The sequence below is a fragment of the Rhyacophila brunnea genome, unplaced genomic scaffold, assembly GCF_057557595.1.
Source record: "Rhyacophila brunnea isolate RB1 unplaced genomic scaffold, BYU_Rbru_1.0 scaffold_24, whole genome shotgun sequence".
NCBI classification, from domain to species: domain Eukaryota; kingdom Metazoa; phylum Arthropoda; class Insecta; order Trichoptera; family Rhyacophilidae; genus Rhyacophila; species Rhyacophila brunnea.
In genome coordinates, this window is record NW_028232904.1 from 17,675,220 (window position 1) to 17,697,952 (window position 22,733).

General features: G+C 33.7%; 2 protein-coding genes across 3 annotated transcripts; one reads left to right on the forward strand and one right to left on the reverse strand.

The window, feature by feature from the left end:
• Window positions 1-2,867: 2,867 nt before the first annotated feature.
• On the forward strand, window positions 2,868-10,830 carry CAHbeta (carbonic anhydrase beta). The gene is made up of 6 exons (XM_085951283.1): window positions 2,868-3,035; window positions 3,258-3,342; window positions 4,704-4,891; window positions 6,668-6,856; window positions 7,855-9,572; window positions 9,827-10,830. Exons 1-5 carry the CDS (start codon window positions 2,943-2,945, stop codon window positions 8,062-8,064), a joined length of 765 nt encoding a protein of 254 aa, XP_085807409.1. The 5' UTR covers window positions 2,868-2,942; the 3' UTR covers window positions 8,065-9,572; window positions 9,827-10,830.
• Window positions 10,831-13,959: 3,129 nt separating this feature from the next.
• LOC147069126 (HIG1 domain family member 1C-like) lies at window positions 13,960-21,909 on the reverse strand. Of its 2 annotated transcripts, none has more exons than XM_085951484.1 (3): window positions 21,834-21,909; window positions 20,207-20,305; window positions 13,960-16,810 (listed from the first exon to the last, which is right to left on the reverse strand). In XM_085951484.1, the coding sequence occupies exons 2-3, from the start codon at window positions 20,292-20,294 to the stop codon at window positions 16,623-16,625; spliced, it is 276 nt and encodes a 91-aa protein (XP_085807610.1). In that variant the 5' UTR covers window positions 20,295-20,305; window positions 21,834-21,909; the 3' UTR covers window positions 13,960-16,622. The 2 variants fall into 2 exon arrangements, with proteins under 2 accessions (XP_085807610.1, XP_085807611.1); XM_085951485.1 differs by lacking the exon at window positions 21,834-21,909 and adding an exon at window positions 21,472-21,786.
• Between the last annotated feature and the right edge of the window lie 824 nt (window positions 21,910-22,733).

Genomic DNA, 22,733 nt, shown 5'->3' on the forward strand with positions numbered 1-22,733 from the left:
TTGCCGCCCCCAAGCGATGCTCAATCTGCCTACCCCCACGGGACGTCACTGACATTATGGAAACAACCCGTCGATATTATAAAACACATATTCTAATTAGATTCTTATTGGCTTCCTATTAGAACGACATAATAGGTAGGTAGGTACCTATCGATGGTATTTTAAAAATAATATTAGGTATAAGTATAAGATAATAATTATGTTTAATAAGTGTTACCTAACTCATGTAAAGTAGGTAGGTATCTACCTACTTACTCATTGGAATGTTTGAATTGCGGCAAAAATTGTTAACGTAGGTATATTATTACGTAAGTATATAATAATATGTAGGTAGGTAATTACCTATTATCTGGATAAAAAAATGATAATCTGACCGATTATCTACCTACCACAAATGCTGTGGTTATTAAAAATTGCATTGTCTTGCCGAGATATTTTTGTTAGGTAATAATTATTATTATGTTTACTATTAATTTCGTCGCTAAGCAAAATAATTTGGACATTTGAAGACTTAAAACCAATGACATTTTAATGTCATTGCATCAAACCTAAACTTCTATGCTAAAACGATTCCATTATATTGTAGGTAAGGTACAGTGACGTCCCGTGGGGGTAGGCAGATTGAGCGTCGCTTGGGGGCGGCAGTTACCCGAAGAGCGGCAAATCGAGGAGAATCATCATGTATATATAGAAATAGCTACCTTAACTTAGTAATAACGGATTGGTGAACAGCAATAACATGTGCAGATTACAGATTTGCAAATAATATTTGAATTATGTATAGGTAGGTACATACTTACATAATTTAAAATTTAACCAAATAATGTTTGCTAGTTACTCACGAGTTTTGGAAGTTGTCAGGCGTATTTTAAATGTAGGTGCCTATCTGAAATCATTGTCTATTGAAGCAGATATGGCATTTAAATTAGATTTAGTGGTAATATATCATGTTAGTAATGTATCCATACAATACATTTCATAGATATTAGAGTCATGAAAGGATGATAAAAGTACTATAAGTATTAAAAAAATGTGGCGGCTTTTTGGTACTGCCTAGGGGCGGCATTTTGTCTAAGGACGTCACTGCTAAGGTAGGTACAAAGTATAATAGAGTTCCATGACTGGAATAAATTAGGAAATGCTCATCTATTTATTTTACATAATATTGTCAACAAATAGGTACCTACAGCATCACTAACGAAGTGAGAGAACATTTATTAGGTAATTATTTATTAAATCTGTACTATGAAAGTTAAAAGTAAATTACCACTATCGGTCCTGAGCGGAGCATGTGGGCCAAGGGCCTCCACATAATAAACGTTATATTACCATATTTTTTACGAAAGATGATTAGTAGCCATTCGCCCAACCAGTGGCGCACCCTGGGGGGGGGCAAGGGGCCCTGGCACCCCCCAAACATAAAAATTATCAGAATGCTTTTAAACATTGAAATTGAAAGCCAATAAACTATACCTTTGGGCTTAGACAAATAAAAACACGGCAAAAAAATGATTTGTAATAATTCTCCAGCACCCTTTTAAGAAAAATTTCTTAGATTTTAATTTCTAACACAAAAATTTCGAAACACTAATGTCAGGTTTTTTTAGAAACCCAATCCCTAATGGACCTGTCAAAAAATTCTCGGTGTCCACCCGAATTCCGGAGTGGTGTAGGTCATGGCTGGGGAGGGTTGACAGGGCTCTAGCCTGGGGGCCCAGGCTGTGGGGGGCCCAGCATGTCGGGTTGACTAGATAAGTGAGATAAACACACATCATAAATTAGCTTTAATAGTAAACAAAAGTCGCCTGCGGCGCTATTATATTTCATGGCCATGAACATTTTCAATTACTTATATAATTGTGCAATATATTTTTTGATTATTATGTGTCGATACTCGACAGCTCCATTATTAAAGTAGATGTATTAAAAATCGCCAATAATTCACTGTATAAGTACCTACCCTTAATTTGAACTAAAACACAATTTGAAAAACGTTAATGTAGTGTTTTACACTGCCTTTAATCTTAGCGGTAGGTAGGGGGCCCGCCAAATATCCTAGCCTGAGGGCCCGTTTCAGGATGCGGGGACCATGGTGTAGGTACACCGAGTGCAATATACAAAAGACCGATAAACGATAAATTAGGATGTGAAGAAGAAAAAGAGCCTATGGGTCTAATTTACATTCTCCTCCTTGGGTCTCCCCCCCCAATATTAAATCCTGGGTGCGCCAGAATTCTTTTCTGGAAATCAAAATTTCATCATTTCGGGAAATCCCGAATCTGATGAAAAGATGGAGATTTTCTCGCGAAATACCCAACTCTACCCACGACTGTATAGACGTCCTCCAGAAAAGTTAGACCACCGTAGTGCAAAACCTCGGTAATAAAACATCTTGAAAAATGTGATTATTTCCAATTAAAATCCTTTCCACGCGGACAGTACACCAGTTGTACACTAATTAATTGGTCATTCGATATAATTAGTATGTTATTTAAATGCGGTAATTAAATGCTCCGCGTCCAACAAGTTAAAAATAAATTGGGTACATACATAGGTATTGAAATGTTATATTTAATTTATTATTTTATTATACTAAACTTGCTACATACAGTGTGGAATGATTATTAGGTAGGTATTATTTTGCACTAATTACTTAAGCAAGGTATTTTTTTACTGAAAACATTAGCAAAAAAATAACGCAATAAACTAGTTTCTAATTAAAATCTAATTCATTTTATTACATAATATCGTAATGTTGGATTTCATTCATTGATACCAATGTGTAAACATTAAAAAAATGTTATGTTATGACGAAATAGATACGCGCAACATCACACCGCTGACCGATTCGCAATGAAAAGTGTGTCATAGCATAAAACCACGAGTCGTCCACAAGTGAGTACATGTAGGCATAATAATGTTTTTACACAAACTGCGAAAAAATGGACAAGATACTGCGAGGAATAATGAGATACCGGTATCTAGATAGAGACGTCATGGTTAAACAGTTTCAAAAAGTAAAAGACAATCCTCAGGTCAGTGTAACAGTGTTTAATTTAATAATTTTCATTTAGAATCGCACATTTTACATCATTGTTTGACATTCGTACGTCATTTTCTACAATGCCATGCTTTATAGAGCGTAGTATGTTTCTGCGCGTTTGGTTACAGATGATTTTCAAAATGATCTTTGAATAAATTAACAAAATAGGAGAAATAATATTAACAATTAATAAAAAATAATATTTGTTTTATAGCCTAAAGCAGTTTTCTTCACTTGTATGGACAGTAGAATGATTCCTACTCGATTTACTGAGACATGTGTTGGTGATATGTTTGTTGGTAAGTATACCTTTTGTTTGTTATTTTTTTGGCGCCCTTTGACACTTGTGGCTTTTGACAGCTTCTTATCAACAATGATCAAGGAGTAAAAATCGATTATATTTTTATTCATAAACATTGTCTAGGTAGGTACCATTATTGTTATTTCGTATAATTTTTATGTACATAATGTTATAATTATAAATAATATTTTAAGACTATCAATAAACTATAATAGGTAGGTACTTAATTATTAAATTTGCCTATTGGTAAACGACTAAAATTATTCAACTTACCTACCTACCTATTATCTATCTGAATAAAAATGATGAAATTTTTAATATGAATAAAAAACGGCAATTGTGCCGCAGATGCCGTCATGAGCTTTTATGATTTTTTTTACGAAAACTGTTTATTCCATGTAGACAATTATAATACATACATACCTTTTACTGTCGGCGCATAGGTTTTTCGATCCAATAATTGTTGATTGAAAATTTGAAATTTTCATACATTTTGATGCATGATCATCACAAACTAAGATTATATTAGGTTGGGGTAGGTTAGATTAGGTTAGGTTACGTTTGGTTTGGTCTAAAAAGAAAGTTATAAAATCTCATGATGGCAGCTGCGGCACATTTACCTAAAAAACATTGGTAATGGTGCTGCAAATGACTGCATGACCTTTTATAACTTTATTTTTAGACCCAACCCGACCGAACCTAACCTAACCTCAGTGGGTGATAATGATGTAGGTAGGTATCGAAATGTATTAAAATATCAAACTTTAAATTAACAATTTATTGGACCGAAAAGTATCTCCCCCAACAGAAAAAGGTATTTAATATAGATAGTAAAGTTGTCTACATGGGATAAACCACCATGGCTTCCCTGGTTATATGTTAATTATTTCCAATAGATAAATTTAAATATGTTTGAAAATAATAGCCAGTTGGAATCCTATTTGAATCAAATTTATTATAAAGATGAGTTAGAATGCAACTGCTGAATATTTTAATGTCCAATGATAAGGATCGCAGACATTTCGCACCGTGAGTGTAAAACCAAGGCATCTGCAAATTTTTCAATTTCGAAATTAAATGCAAAACAACTGCAAAAGTCGTGAACTTGATAATGTAAAAGTGAAGTAACTGAAAGAACATGCAATATAATGTAGATATAAACCAAATATGGTTTTTTTTAGAAATTCTTTCTCCTAACAAAACGAAGACTTCAAACCCTAATATATCCAAAATATGTCTTTTGCAGATGCCTTGGTTTTACACTCAAGGTGCGATTTGTCAAATCTTAGCACACTTGACTATATAACTCGTGTACAAAATTGGTATAATTTAACTGGGTTCATTTTTCTTTATTTCCAGTGAGAAATGCCGGAAATCTGATTCCACACTCACAACATTTTCTGGATGAACAGACAAGTTGTGAGCCTGCTGCCTTGGAACTCGGTTGCATTGTCAATGATATCAGGCATATCATTGTCTGTGGTCATACCGACTGCAAAGCTATGAATCTATTATACCAATTGAGAGATAAAAATGTGTCATCACAGGTACGGAAAACATTTGATATAAATCACCGCTTTCTTCCTTTGGAGCCATCTCTGATACTAGTCATTAGCCATGAGTTCATTAACAGTTTCTACCGTAATCAAGGACAGGTAATGGCATGAATGCTGTATTAGTATGCCTACCATAATTACAAATTAAAATTAAACCCTGGTGCGCAAGTGGGAGATTTTTGGTTCGGACTCCCTCCATCCCAGGAATAGAAAATACAATTTATTTAAATGAATGGAAGATAAATTCTTCTTCCTCTTCGCCAGGACCTCATGACTGAGGATTGTGACCTGGATTATTTAACTGTCATACAGCCTTCTGAACGGGTGCGCCCAACTCCTCTCGGCGTTATACGACACAAAGCCTGTGGCCACTGGAAAACCTGTGACTCCTGAATAATGGGTGCACCCATCTGGGGAATCCATTTTTCCTTTAATATTCTAATGCGGCATTGATTGTACAAATTCATGAGCACCGCGGGTCTCCCACTGACATAGGTCCCTGTGTCGTAGAATGCCGAAATGAGAGGGCCAACCCGTTAGAACGCCCTTTGTGTACTTGCCAGCTTTAGACAAAACTTTGCTTGTTAAATTAAATATCTTTGTGAGAAAGCCCACAGGAGGTTGCGTGGCGAGGTGTAGAATTCACGAGGGGTTTACAAAGCATTGCTCAAGACACTAGTGAAATGTGTGCAATTCGTTATCTTGAAAAGTAGATCAACGGCATATTTTTTTTAAAATTTCCATCCGGAATCTGACCACAAAGAATTTCAGATCAATAAGACCATCGCCACCTAATCAAGCATCCAACAGTGTAAACTGAATGACACTCGCTCCGCCGTTTCGTGTGGGTCCTGCAGTATTAAAACAAATTGTATTTTCATTAAGTACGGCTGAAAAAATTGATAGATGTGCCACATTGCCCTGCCGCCTCATATTTCAATATTTTTTTACTCCAGAGTATAAAATCTGGATCCATTTGTTCTAAAAAAGGCGTGTCATTGATGAAACTAATTATTACGTCAAAAACGAATAGTGATCAAAATTATAAGACTTAACTTGTTGACCACGGAGCATTTAATTACTTTTTAATTACCGCATTTAAATAACATGCTAATTATATCGAATGGCCAATTAATGACGGCACAACAGGTGTGCCGTCCGTCTGGAAAGGATTAAAGGAGAGACTATCAAGAAAATAAAATATACTTTGATGTTTAAGTGCTGTCAGAAGTTGTGCAATACATTTTTTGCAGCCGTTGGACAAAATAATTTATTTTACAAGTTTTGGGAAATGGGAAATAAAATCCAACGGGATGCAAAATAAATGGAAGACATTTTGTCTTGTTTGCCTTTTGTGAAGCCAACAAAGTGCTGATTGGTTAAAAAATATATTGGAATTTATCCCAATAAATGTTGGAAATGGACCTCCTGATGAAGACATCACTTCAAGTGACTCACTTAAAAACTTAGGGTAAAGATATTACCGTCAAAATCAGAGTTGTACGATTATTTTATGTTATACGGAAAAACAGCGTTAAATTTGTTACCATATATTTTATTTTAACCATTATGGTTTATCCAATAAAGTTTTTTTGTTCAATAAACCGTGTTCTCAATTACTCAAACTACTTTCATTCATCAGAAATAAATATTTTCGATAACGGGTATCTCCACAACAACCAAAACTGTCAATATTTCTGAACGCCGTTTTCAGGATAACGCTCGTTTTCCGGATATCAATCATTCCATTTAAATTTTTTGTTTCAGGAAAATAGAAGATTGTCACCATTAAAGTCATGGCTGTGTACACACGCTCACACCAGTTTAGATAAGTTCCTAGAAATGCACGGAGACTTCAAGAAACCTATGGTCTTCACAGCTGAAACGCCAATGAGAAAATTTGTGGCCTATATTGATCCAGATGATAAATTTGCAGTAGAAGATAAGCTGTCACAGGTATCCCTTTCTTCATTAGCTGTTTGTAAATTTTTCAGGAATGAATCTCTGGAGATGTTGAAGAAATTCTTCCCAATCAGCTGGAGCGTAATTAATGTATGACAGGACTCATGGACTAATGTTTAAATTAGCGGAAAGTCAACTCGCATTACGGATTGATTTGTAACAAACTTCAGCATTTTCTTCTCCATCTTGCAATTTTAGATTCAATCAAAAAGTCAATTCCATGAAATAATATAGTTACTATAATATACATAATGTACAGCGGCTTAAGTGTCGCGGGTCCCAGGTTCGAATCATGGGTCTGGCAAGTACATATTGTTTTTGAATTTGTGAATGAGTCAGAGTATGGACCTGATAGGTTGAGCAAGTGGCTGACGTCCATTTCTCGTAAAAACAAAATCTTTTAAATTAAATCTCCGCTCTGTGCAGGCCCATTATAATCTTATTAGGATCAGACATTGTCGAAAAAAAAAAAATATTTCTGATACTCCCACTTCAAGAATTTGCGGCAACGATGAGTGAAAATATGTGACAGACTATCCCGAATCAGCAAATGGCTTCTCAATATTGAATTGAATCTAAACTTATATTATTAAATTCTAATTGTTTTTTAAGTCGATAGCATCATGACTACAAAAATGAACGACTTTTCTGCGGATGAGTATAAAACTCACAGAATGAAATGAAATGATGTCTCTCTCTCTCTCTCTCTCTCACTCTGCTATGCACTATTCAAGAATAATACCTACTATGTATTGGATAGAAGGCCTCTCCTTCAATTACATAAGACCTTCCCTCTAGGATACTGGGAGAGTATGACATCCCTCACACGGTCGTCGCCATAATCGAATCCGTGGATGAGAGTATCGAACTGTGTCAGAATCGGTAACACTTTCACAGAATGTCTGTATTATAACAGGGTTGTGTCCTTGTGGTGCCGTTTCTATTCATCAAACTCTTCGTTTACGCGTTTTAATTCTTTAACATTATTTCAGGTGAATACCCTTCAGCAACTGCAGAATATAGCGTCGTACGGGTTTCTGAAGAAACGATTGGAATCTCACGATCTACACATCCATGCCCTGTGGTTCGACATTTACACTGGAGATATTTATTACTTCAGCAGAAGGGCGAAACATTTTGTGATAATAGATGAAACTACGTTTGAAATATTATTAGCAGAAGTGAGACGATTCTATTCGTAGAATATTCTAATAGAAAAATACCGTGTAAACCAGTGTTTCCCAATTAATTTAGTCATGCAGGCAAAAACGTATTAGGTTCAAGGTTAAATATCTTTAAATTGAATGTTTGATTTTTCAAGGGAAAGTCAACTAGACGTTTTGTCATTTTTTCATGTCCGATAAATAAATGCATTGTTTGGCTTTGCTTAAAATGATCCAACTTTTTTTGATTGTTGCATTTTATCTACAGAGGTGTGAGTACACCACGTAACTCGGAGTGCAACCAATCACACCCGTTTGCGCATTGTTTCTTTGTATTTAAGTTAGTATGTGTAACTGGATTACAATTACAAAGGCAGTTTAGTACCTACTCAAGCTGTGCAGTAAAAGTGACTCGAATCAAATATTGTCTCGTCTGCCAGATATAAACAAAACCAGGGCTTCGAACCAGAACTGAACCGAAAACCAGAAAAACTGTTATTATTGTCGGAACGGAAACCGGAACCGAACGGAAAAAAATATATCATTTTTTTCAGTGTGTTAACATGATCTTTCTCCCCACTTCAGTTGTCATTCAGTTGCCGTGACACATCTCGACATAATTCTCATAATTTATAATATACTATTTTAAAGATTTATGGTTACAGCCGTGCGGTGCAGCATAACCATTGGTTTCGAAGCGTGGCACCGGGCTCTCATACAAGTACTTACCATAAAATGTTCTAATTAATTATGGTAGAAAATATTTTCTTAATACAAATAAAAACATTTAAAAATTAATCGAACCGGAACCGGAAATACTGTTATTTTTTCGGAATGAAAACCGAATCGATATAAATTGCAAATGGTGTTAGTTTTTAAAATACAATTAAACCCTATCTAAACCAAACCATAATGGTTAGGTATGCTCTGGAGATCTGACAAAAATAGTGCACACTATATCAGTCATACTTTTTTGTTTTCGTTCAATTAAGAATACATGTTACAGATGGTGTTGGTTAGTTTTTTTAAATTCATTATGCCCTGCTTAACCAAACCATAATCGATAAAAAATATTCTTCTATCGATATCATATCTAAAATTATGTATGATTTTAGATATTTTATAGGTAAACAAATATTTTTTGACTATATTATCTACTTTGGATTGGATTAGGCAGGTTTAATTGAATTTTAAAAACTAAAAAACACAGATTCTAACAGATTGTAGTATTAGTTCAATGAAAACAAATACGTTTCACTGACAAAGTTTCGAGTGCATTATTTATGTTAGATCTTAACAGCCTACCTCCACCCTTTGCCACTGGTAAAACCCAAATGGTTTTTTTTGAACTAAGAAGACAAATTGCAGATGGCGTCAGTTAGTTTTTAAAATTCAATTAACCGGATGTATGCCACAAGCATGGTGGTATCCTGTGGGCCGTGAATTTTAATGAAAAGAATCTTTTTTAGAAATATATTAAAAGTATATCATAAAGACTTGTATTTTGGTTAAGTATTTCGCCATGATTCCAAAAGATGGCTGTGTGTGTACAATATATCGTCTCTGTTCTGGCAGAACACACTAACTGGAGAATACTATTTTTGAGTAGTTTGACTTTGAAGTTGTTAAAATGTTTGAAATAATGGTCTATCAAGTGAGTTTATTAAGTAATCGTAAATAGGGTGACTTTAAAATAAAGACCGTTTATGAAGGTTTCCAGACGGTAAAGTTTGAAATAAGGAACATTTTGGTACTAACTCAATATGTAATTTTTTCGAATTAGTGTTTTCTGCCAGAACAGTGACGATATTTACTTATTTAAAGCAATCGACGGGGGCTTGTATAATGAGTGTAACGTACAACATGTATACAATCTCACTGTCTATGGACAGCAGTGGCGAAGGGTGTAGGTAGGCTGTTAAGATCCGACATAAATAGTGCACATTAAACTATGTCAGTCATTCGTATTTGTTTTTATTGAACCAAGACTACAATTTACAGATGATGTTGGTTAGTTTTTCAAAATCAATTAAACCTTGCCTAAACCAAGCCATAATAGTTTTGGTGTACTTTGGGCGATATGACAAAATTGTGCACACTTTTTCATTCATACTTATTTGTTTTCGTTGGATTAAGAAAACATATTGTTGGTTCATTTTTTTAAATTCATTAAGCCCTGCCTAAACCAAACTATAACAGATAAACAATATTATTCTATCGATAAAATATTCAAAGTTATGTATCATTTAATTGCATAATTTTAGATATTTTATACATGAGTATTTTTGACTATTATTTATTATGGCTTGGTTTCGCAGGGTTTAATTGAATTTTAAAAACTAACCATCGCCGTCTGTAAATTGTTGTCTTATTTCAATGAAAACATATACGTATGACTGACAAAGTTTAGTGTGCACTATTTATGGCTGATCTAACAGCCTACCTCCACCCTTCGCCACTGATGGACGGCCTTGCGCACATGGAATTGTAAAGTGGCTAAACGCGCTTATGGCATACATCCAGTTTAGAGAGTTTCGAAATGGACCCCTCCCAAAACATTTTTCTGTGTTTGCGCCTGAGTCTTTTCTATTAGGGCAAATGATAAATAATTGCTTAAGGTGATACATCAGTGAAACGGCAAATAATTTTCAACTATAGGCGCGACGAAATTTTGGACTCGCTCACATTCTGAGAGAGAACGTCGAGCTGGAAACACGTCACTTTGTTTCATGATGGCGACAGGCGTTTTAATTCTTAAATTCTTAAATCGTGTAAAGATGACTAAAAACGTTACCCATTTACTTTAAAAAGAAAACATGTCAATGAATATATTATTATTGAACAATAAACAGTACATAAAATGGACGTATGTTGGATTTATATGACAAATTATATTTTGTTTGGCATGCGTCATTTGCACCCGCGACCCGCAATCCGCGCATTGCCTAGCCACGATCTTTTTAGACCGTGCCTCAAGTGAGGTACAACCTTAATAAGGTGTCTTCGCAACTGCTAGATAGTCAAATTTATAAAACAATACAAATATCACCTGTGATTCTCTGTGCTAATGTAATATGCATATTTTTGTACCTTTGAACTATTATATATTATATTAAATTGTATGTACTTAATAGTAAGTTAGATAGAAGAATAGGTACTGTTCGGTTATACCGGAGCCAGCGGAAAACGCATTTTGAAAATAGCCGATAAACTGGATTATTTGTTAGTTTGGGTTAGTTTAGGTTCGGTTAGGTTAGGTTTGGTTAGGTTAACCTAACAAATAATCCAGTTTATCGGCTATTTTCAAAATGCGTTTTCCGCTGGCTCCGGTATAACCGAACAGTACCGAAGAATATATATCTTATTCCAGATACCGAAGTGTCTTCAAACGTGTGCTTATAAATGGTCCAAATGATTCCTTAAATTTGTTGTCTATTGAAAAAGTTTACAATATCATTTTACTGCTACATATTATTATTTACTTATAATTCCTATGTTGTATTTATTAAATAGTATGAAGCAACGCTTGTCAGCAAGTATTGGATTCCTCTGCAGGGCTATTCTAACTAGTTACAACGATAACATGTTACCGATATTTACCTTGATCCAAAATAACACTGATATCACTTGGGGCAATTCCATATTCAAAGCAGTTTATCTACAATAATTGGTAACACACGGCATTGCTTCATGACCGGCCGTGCTAAAAAACATCACGCCTGCAGGGCAACTCTTAATAATTAACATGGTAACACATTTCTGTTATTTTTATTGCTCTAAAATAACACGGATATCACTCGGAGCAATCCCAAGGTGGTTATCTACAACAATTGTTAGCACAGTTAACACGTGTTACTTGATTTCAAATGTATCCCATTAGAATGCCCAATTGGATAAAAAAAGGTGTAATTATTACTAACTGACATTTGACTGCTTGCGGTTAACACGGTCATGGGCTGGCCATGTTAAAAAATATTACGTCTGACAGTTAACTTGCGGGCTAATCAACTGCCTGAATATGACATATCATATTTATCACTTTTTTTTATTGATTTTGGATTAATGTGATACGTCAGAATAGCCCCTGCTTGGATGCTAAGTGTCTTATTTTAAAATATTATAAAAATTATTATTGTTAATTAAAAAAGCATTGATTGTTTATGTTTTTTATAGTATATTACATATGAAATATATTAAATAAGTATATAATTTTATAATAGACTACTAGGTACGATAAAAGTTGATTGATTTTTCTATGACAAAATTGGTGTTTTATTTCTCATGATCATAGTTTGATAACAAAGATTCTTTGCAACCATTTAATCCTACATATTAAAATAAAACTAATAAATATGAAAGTCATGTTTAAATTCAGAAACACCTCTAAAACATACATACAGTCGAACTCGGGTATTACGATCTCGGATGTAATGAGGAAACATTCGTTGACATTTTGGTTTATGATTTTCTCCATACATTTATTCACTGTTATAACAAGCAACTTATCGGATATATCGAGCTAAAATACTGTTAATGTGTCGATTGTTTGAAAACATTTCGACCCTAAGCAATAAAATCCGATCGGACAGGATGCCGCCGGTCATGGATTACGTTTATGACACTAGTTAAGTGTCTTAAGTACCTACCTAATTGTTGTTTTCGCCGACAATAATGAAAAAGTATCCACACATATGGTTGAAATATCCAAGGTTTGTGAAGTCCGTAGGTACCTACCAGTGTACATTACAATAAACAACTTCTTTTGTAGTTTATGAAGGCCATGTTTGTTTCTGGGATTTTTACGATGGTTTTCAGATTTTTTATTTTCGACTTTTGTTATGTGACCGCTCATTTAAAAATACCTATTCTCTGATATAATGAGTACCGCTTATAACGAGCAAATTCAGTCGGTCCCATCTTCCTCGTAATAACCAAGTGACTGTATTAGAAAAAATGTTGAAAAAAATATGGTACCAGGCGGGACTTGAAACCATATCCATCGGATTCTGGCCAATAAATGCTTTACTAATTCAACCACCTAACCTAATTTTTTTCTACTATCTTCGATCCCAAGAAGATCGTATGAGCCTCCACAGGGTGGAGGTTGTATTAATTGATTTTTATTTATACGAGAAATGGATGTTAGCCTCTTGCTCAAATTACCATGGGTCCAAACACACATTGAAAAACACCCACGACATTATAGGCTGACATGTTACCTCTCAGCCGTTGTGGGTTACCTACGTAATTATGACAAAATTAACTAACAGTCATGTAACTGAGGCGTTTCTCGGATTTCATTTATATCGAGACTAGGAATCAAGGTATGTACTAATTATTGGTACCTGGATTTGAGCCACAAAAGCCGGTAGTGAATATTAACAAAAATTGCTTCAGTTGATTGACTATTAGTTAATTCCATTGTAATTATGTAGGGCACAAGTAGTTAACATGGTAAATCACATTGGCCGGAATCCGATAGATGCTGTTTGCACTCCTGAAGAATAAAAAGGGATTCTCATAAAATATACTCCTCTCGACTAGCTGTAAAACTATATCATATACCAGTACACACATTTTCTCTCATACTATGTATGTTTCTGATGTTCCAAATTCTATAGGTTCAATATTCTTGCATTTTTACCGTTGGATAAAATACAGTAATTAAAATACATACGGTAGGGAGCGGCTAAGTGTCGGCCTATAATGCCGTGGGTTCCAATTTCGAATCTTGGATCTGGCAAATACCTACACATTATTTTTCAATCTGTGTTTGAGTCAGAGTATGGACCTAATAGATTGAGTCGATGGCTAATATCCATTTCTCGTAAAAACAAAAAAATCTGTTAATACAAACCTCTCTACTCTAGGATCGGAAATGGTCAAAAAAGTTAAAATACATTGATATCTTTTAAACAATTTATTATTCAATGATAAAACATAATAATATACAAATTATATTTGTATTTAATTTCATTCACATAATAATAAAATTATATCACATTTCATAATATAAAACTAGTAAGTACATCATAACTAATAAAATTAATAATTTTAAAACACCTATCGAAATAAATTAAACAAATCAATTTTGTTTTCAAAAAATCTTCATCTGTTACAGCATGCAATTCGATTTTTATAAAGCCTAACACCATTACAAAATACTGTTCAAAATTTTTTATACAAAACTTGTTTCAAAGATGGTTATCGCCATTTTATTTCACATTTTTCACGATTCTGGTTATCAAAGTGATTTTCCAACAAACTCGGCTCCTGTTGCTATTAAAATTGTATTGAACCAGAAGTTGGTTATATTTATCAGCTGCCATTTTTAAATATTTCGACCAACTTGAAACATGTGTCATTGGTAATACATATTATTTCTAATTATTTATATTTGCAGTCGTAAATGTGCTTGACAATTTTTTGTGATTATTTCAAAATGATGGTTCATGGAGCTGACCGACTTTGAAACTATTAGTGTCTGTCAACAAAATTGAAATTGACATGAAAAAAAAATTGCAGTAATAATAACCAGTATAAATTGTCCACTGAGTAAGGGCACCACATGCTAACATTTGACATATTATCATTTAATACTGTAATGAGTTTTGTTCTAAATTCGAACACCTGAAGATTTATTATGGTATATCTATTTCATAGTAGGTGTCGTTACTGGATTTTTTGTTTTGATTATAATAGAGAATTATATAAGAAATAATTTTAATATAACTAATACACTATTACAAATGTACATTTCACAGCGAACAAACGAGGATTTTTATAATAAATAAAGCCTTACATATAAAGAGATTCGCAAGAAGAATTTGTAAATTTAATATTAATACATACAAATTATATCAAATAATTAATATGGGGTAAAGGATACAAAAAATAGATCCCGTATTTTAGTTACATACAAACAAAAAGAAACAAATTGAATACCATATATCATAAACTTCACTAGTTTAACATGCATAGATACGTTTGGTTGAAACTATCACGATTGTCGTTATAGTTTGCAAGGTCATTACATATACTCTTGAATATGAGGCGTCTAATTACAAAAAGCGACAAGTCCACAATTCAATATTTTCGGGAAACAACGTTTTTATGTTTCAAGCTTCAATTATTTGTTTTAACGTGAGATTATTTTTTTCGTTGTATTCTATGTCGAAATTAGAACCAAATGGCAATTTGTTTCAGCCGATAAACTCTTAAATGTAATAAATATAGGCAAAATAAAATTGGACTTAGCGCTACTTGTACTTCACTTTTTAATTTATCCCGCATAAGGCACATATTTCCGTGGCACTGTCATAAGTTTACCAGATGCTACAGCATGGGAGACGCCTTTTTCAATATTGAACGTTCCCTTATTGGTTGACTTAAGCACGCGCGAAATCAACCTAGCTTTAAATAATATGAAAAACGGACTTGGCGCTTTTTGTAATAAATCGAGACTTAAAATATTTTTTTTCGTAGGGTTATGTCGCGTTTTGGAATTTTTAGATCAATACATATTGTGTAAAATTATACAAAGAATATGTGCGTATTTTTTTCTCGATTTTGACCAAATGTGGACTTGGAATTAGACGCCTCATATCATAGACTTCACTAGTTTAACATGCATAGATACGTTTGGTTGATTATCATTTACAAGGTCATTACATGTACTCTTGAATATAATCGCCATCTTTGGTAGCCTGTTTACACATTTTAAGTTATAATTATTGATTCATGATCCATTCACAACAAATTCAAGTCTCAGGGATTATTTGGCAATATTTTTTAGATTTAATAGTTTATGGAATTCATAAATTGAAGCTATTATAGTTTCAAAGTCAGTTATCTCCATATTCTGCCATTTTGAATAGTAAATAGAATATTTTCTCTGTGCAAACAATTATAAAAGGTTAAATAAAATGACCCAAGATTGGTAAAAAGCCATGTTTAAAATTGGTTGGGATATATAAAAATCCACCTCTGTGTTAATATCATTTCACCAACGAATGGAGCTAGATTTGATAGTTTATAAATATTCATACGATGGAAAAATGTTTAGAGAACCAGAATCAAGAAAAATGGATGTAGGTAACTGACTTTGACACTGATAACCTCAATTGAATAAATATATAATTGTGCTAGCGGTTTTCGAAGGATGCGGGCAATAACATTATGAAGTTTTTTTCGAGTCCATCTACAATTTGAAATGACTTGCAGTTTATTAAATTTAATCATTAACCTTAGTAGTCTTAGTACAGCTTTACTTTTTAGATTCCGTCAATAGGTATAGCGAAGATTTTCTTCAACATTTTAACATCTGATTTTGTTGTTGCAGGAAGTTTTTTATCAGGTCGGTAACCTATAATCTTTTGTGTAGAAAGGAAGTATGTACCTATTGTCGTCATGAAACATTATTGAGGGCATGAATGGGCAATGCCATATATTAAAAATAGTAATACGTAATATATACAGTAATATCCCGCCATTGGCACCCTATTTCCAATTTCTGATGCATACCCAAAATTTACTTCTAGCTACAGCCTTGCGACTATTACAATCTAAATTTATTATGTTCCTAAAAACCCGTAGTATTAAGGTTTCTTTTTGTGTATTATGTGTTCGTCGATCATCCCATAGATCATGCCGGCGGTGAGGGATCCGATGACGGACCCTTGCGCGATCACCCTCAACTGCATGAGGAAAACGCTCGTGCTCATCTGCCCTTTGTGCTTGAACTTGTAAGCACCCAAACTACACGCCACCACCAATCCTACTAAACCTACAAAATAAAACAGAAAAAAGGGTTAAATCACAAATGGATTACATGAAATGTCTATTTTCAAAAATGGATAAGTCCACAATTCAATATCATTTGTGGGAAATGATGTTTTTCAATGAAGTACTGTAAAACGAGGTGAATAGGAACGTTTTCAGATTTCATATTTAATTCAAACCCTATGCTGTATGACTGAAAAGATAAATTTGCCTGCCAAAAGTTATGTCTGCGATTCATCAGTATAGTTATAGAAAACGGGGTCAATAGGAACGGGGAGGGAAAAACTGCAAATTTTATTAAAACACATTAAATAAAGAAATATTTATTTAGAAAACAGAAACTGTATTCTTTCTTTAATCAGTGGATTAGCTGGAACAAAATTAAGTACTTATTTAATTGTGTTGAGCTCATTCATGGACATAGACACGTTCGACAAAGTTTGTCAGACATGCAAAACATGCGAATCGCAACAAACTTTTACACGTCTGATGAATAACAAACGGTCAAGTTTCCTGTCCTATCGGGGTTTCCAAGAGGAAGAAAAATAAATTATCTCTCAAATAACAAACATATTGGAATGCAAACGATAGCATTTTGGCAATTGAACCACTCTAAATCTTTTACCAGTAAACTGTTCCTATTAACCACGTCATTTCTATTCACCCCGTTTTACGGTATGCATTTTTGTTAGCCGATAAACTCTTTGTTGCAAGAAATATATAATGAAAATAAAATTGGAGAGATGAACATTTATTGGAGTCATTTTAACCGGTTCTATTTCTTCAGCGAGTTTTCTCGCTCTATGAGGCCGCGATCGACAGGTCGCACATACAAATTTCGTGAGTTATCTCGTCCGACTTTAAACTCAAATTACTAGCCACTGTCGATTGATTTGCATAATCTAAAAAATTAAACACACAGTGACATCTGTGTGAAATACTATGAAATACTAAGCCACAAATTATCAGTATTACTACATTCAACGTGTGTCATTAAAAATTTGCGGCCTGTCAGATACTGCTATAGTAATATCGTGAGACATAGAAAAGATTAAAATAATCTGTAGCGGGTTGGAAACAATCATATCATGTCAGGGGTCAGCGATATGGAATATATTATATGCTACGTTACGGGAGATAAGATTATCAAACCGAGACGCACATGCTTTAGATTGAGAATGTTTATTATTCAAATAGAGATTGACATTGTTAAGATATCAGATAAATTGAATTGAATGGACTCGGAATCATGCAGCGAGTTGACGGTTATTAAAAGAAGCTGAATTGCTCAAATATATGGCCACAAAGGAAATGCTGCCATTATACCGTGTGAGTTTTAATGTTGCCACACGGTGGACTTATCGGTTGTTGAAAATAGAGACTCGATATGATAATCAATTTGGCATCATATCAAGTTGGCAGTTTAGGTACAATGCAGTGTTCTTTGAACGATTACATTGAATTTTGCATTTTTTAATCGTTCCACATACAAAAATAATATCTTGGATTCAAATACCAAAAAACATTTCAGAAAGTTAGTATAAAGATAACAGTAGCGAAGGGTGGAGGTAGGCTGTTAAGACCCAACAAACAGTATACCGTCAAATGGGGCGACATTGAAATCGAGGGGCTACTTTGATACTTTGAAAATGATTTTGAAATTGGCAACACAGTACCCACCGGAACGGTATAATTATAAGTTACCGGTCTATTTTAAAAGATATATCTATGGTCTACCTGTCAAACTACAAATACGGTAATTAATTGTCCGATTTGTTGTATATCGAAATCCGTAAACATCAAGGTGAATTTGGTGTCTTATTTGAAGAGCTATAAAATGTGAGTACCCTTTTATTATCATCGTAGTAATTCAATGATTATTTAAATACTATAGTGATATCACTATTTCTTTTTCATATTTTAAATTCAAATTTATTGAGGTGAATTACACTTTTGTGTAACATACTGATTTAGAGTATGGGACGTCATTGATACGGGGTATCAAAGTCGCCCCCACACCTAATACCTATAATGAAGATGGTGTAGTTGCTAAATTTTAAGAATATTCTCGTGATTTTTTTTAATTTACATGTTTTTAATTTCAGAATAAGATGATGCGACAGTACAAAAGAAAACTAGGTTCAAATTATTTTATTTTAAGTTTTATTGGTTATTTTGTATTGTAATTTTGGTCTCGTATAAAAATGTTCCTAGATCTTTGTTGTTTACCCTGTACTTTTTTGATAACATGATGAATAAATGCTATAATGCAAATCTGTACATTTTTTGCTTATTTTTTTGATTGAGAATACGTTTTCATATTTTTATTTTATTTAATGTAGCTTGTAACTCCTGAAAAAAAAATTGAAAAAAATAATGAAATATAGGGATGGGTTTGAAGTCCCACATATAAACTAATGAAAGCATAAAAAAAATAGGTATCAAAGTAGCCCCACCCCATGGTGTGACTTTGATAGGGTACATTTTATTTTTTATTTCAATACGTATTCGTTAAAATTTCAATTTGGTTGGTATTTATAATGCAATATTTACATTATTTTTTCAGTCTAATCCTATAGTCGGTTTTCAAAATATCGTAAATATAAAATCAAAATCGATCAAAGTCACCCCACTTTACGGTACACTAAACTTTGCCAGTCATACTTATTTGATTTCATTGAACTAAGAATTTAATTGCAGATGGTGTTGGATAGTTTTTAAAATTCAATTAAACCCTACCTAAATAAATTAATCATAATAGATAAAAGGAGGTAGGTTATGGAGACCTGACAAAAATAGTGTACAACAATACTTAAATGTTTTCATTAAAAACGAAAAGTTTAATTGAATTGAACAGCTTACCTCCACCTTTTGCCACTAAAACATACTACATTAGCATAAAGTACGACAGTTTTGACAGAAAATAAGTCATAGTTGGAGCACTGCCGAACAAGAGAAAGTAATGCAATAGAAGTTTAACGTAAATGAAGTCGGGAATAATACCGTAACAATCATCAAATTCGCCTGTGTTATTCGTGCACACTAGAAGAAATCACGTCTGTATATATTCAAGGTTAAATTGTTCTACTATAGCAACTGGTTATAAATTTGCCAAGTCTGGAACGAGGCAGAGCTTGGACTGTAGATATGGCTGGTGATTATTGATGCTTGCTCACGCGATGCTTATCATCGGCACTGTAACCCAATGAAGGAATCGTCTCCACTCCCCTCTGTCTATTGCAATCTTCCACTAGGGACGGGATGCTGTTTCTTTCTACAGTCTAGGTCTCCCTTTTGGTCTACTGGAAAAGAGCCTCTTTTGTGGTTGGGTATCTTTCATCCTTGAGACATGGCCTACTAGCACTTTCACATTGGAAGTGACGGGGTTTTCAATACGTACCGATAATCATGAATGGAGAATCTTTCGATTTTCTCGCCAGTTTCTCTGCCTGTGTTTCATACTCATAATCGAAAATTTTGTCTGCCATTTTCGACGGCTCTGTAAAGTAAAACACAGAATTATGAAAATAATCCATTTTTTTCAAATACACATTACTTAAGTACTAATAATAATTGAAGATGTTCATGACAATTTAAAAAAAAAAAAAGTGGTATAATAAGAATAAAAATAGGTATACCGTGTCGTTTATGTGTCTGTGGTCTTTTGGGACATAAGCCCACAACGTGTAACTCACAAATAAGTAGGTGATGTCAAGTTGCAGTTTGTTAAATTTAAAAACTAATGATTTCAGACCCTTTTTCAAGCTTCTATTGATGTCACAGTCCAAGAGGGTGGGGGGGGGTCTGATATATGTGATGGTTTATAACAATGGGGATGTTACAAAACCAACACAATGTAAATGTAGAATAAAATATAATGTGAGAACATTACACCTACTGAAATCGATATTTTTAACGAATTCATTCTGGTAATGCAACAAACACAACAAACAGACGCTTCCGCCGTGGGAAATATAGAAGCCAGTGGGTGCGTGGGAGATAGAGGGATAAGGTAACCACACAGTCTAAAGGTTAGAAAATGTTATCAGCATGTGATGTCAATTATGGACGATCGCTAGGGTACCTACTAGAAAAGACACAATATGGTAAAATGTATTTAAAAAGTAAAATACCATGTTCACTCCTAAATGGACCATATGGGGTAGAGTACGGAGTAGATATTATATTGACAAACTAGTTTTACGAGGAATGATTGTAAGCCATTCGTCCAACCCATTGGGTCCTTGCACTAACCCAAACATGCACTGATATTCAATTTAAAAAATATATAATCTCATACAGTCTAAAACAGCTGTTTTTTTCAAGGTCGATTCACATAGGTACCTAGCTAGAAAAATAGCACCAAAGTTTCAAATTTTGTAAATAATAAGTCTACTTATAGGTATGGTAAATTAAGAATAGTGAGACCTTCAGCTAAAAACGTAATGAGTTATATGTAAATTCAAATATAAATTATATTTATATTCATTTTGAATAAAACAATATGACATGTCGATGTTAGATTTCGTCAGAAAATTAACGATGCACATGCTATAATATATCAAAGTTAAATGTAAATAACACAATATAGTTTAACACGAAAAATATAATAAAATTAAATTTAAAATTTTTTTTTTTAATAATATGTAAGATGTGTGTACTCACAAGATTATTACGTAAATGTAATGTGAAAATAAATCACTTTTAAATCGGCTTATGTAATAAAAATAAACATGAATTGTGTAAAATGTCCTAATGTCGAATGGTTTCACGTGATAATCTTCCCGTCTTTCATTCATTAGCGTCCATGATTATGACAAATCCGCGACTAAAAATAAACTCCAATGGAATTGTGTCAGTGTCAAGATGAACTTGACATTGGTTTTGTTCGACATTACGAAATTTTCCACGAACCAAAATAATTAACAATGATGTTCAACGGAAGAATGATAAAACGTAGTCAATTATATTACATTATTATATGACATCAATATAATAATCACATTTTGTGTTATAAAATTACTCACTTTTTTTACAAATTCACACAAGACGTCAAATTTCAAACTGAAAAGGTTATCCAAGAAACCCGCTAGAAAGTGAAATGATTATCTATGGTGAAATATCTGATTGGTGATGTTTATGGCTAGTCAACTTTTAATTGTTTGGTACACGCATCTTTTTCAAAGTTCATGGATAAAATTTAATAATGTCGATATAACCATTTTCATGAATTTATATTAATTAAGATATACGAAAATAAATTTACATACTTACCTAGTAAATTTAATTGTTTAAAAAAGTAAACTACCTACATTAGCGGCCTGCACTCATACAATCTTGTCTGCGTGAAAGCCTCGTGTGCACGATGTCGCACGGGAATGATCGTGTGTCTAAAGTCGCGTAGCGAACAGCAGAAAGAGTGAGGTTAGTCGCGTTCAATTTTTCACGCGTGCCGTGCGTCAAGTCGTTTTTTAACATATTTTACCACGTTTAATCTTTCACATATGCCGTACGTCAAATCGCTTTACTACGTTCGTCACAAAAGGACGTTCGCAATTTCTCTCGCCAATTTATTAGACATTATGGACATGTAGGTATAAAATATTCCCATGCTTGTGGAGAATCAAATCGGCGGCATATGAAAACAGAAATTTACGAGATGTGGCGTATGCAAAAATAATTATTTTCTTTCAAAGAGAGAGGATTTCCCGAGGCTAATAGAGACTTTGTAGAAAAAAAATTCAAAGCCTTAGGGGTTCTTTTCGGAAAGAGTTTAAAAAAGTAGAGGTAAGTCGACGTAGTGGTAGCGGAAGAGATGAAGTAGGTATATGAGCCATCATTGTGGTATTACGATCTGCTGCTCTTCACGAAGGACTAAGAGCTTCCAATGGCAAGCATGTCAAATATGGATTAGGAGATCGGGGATA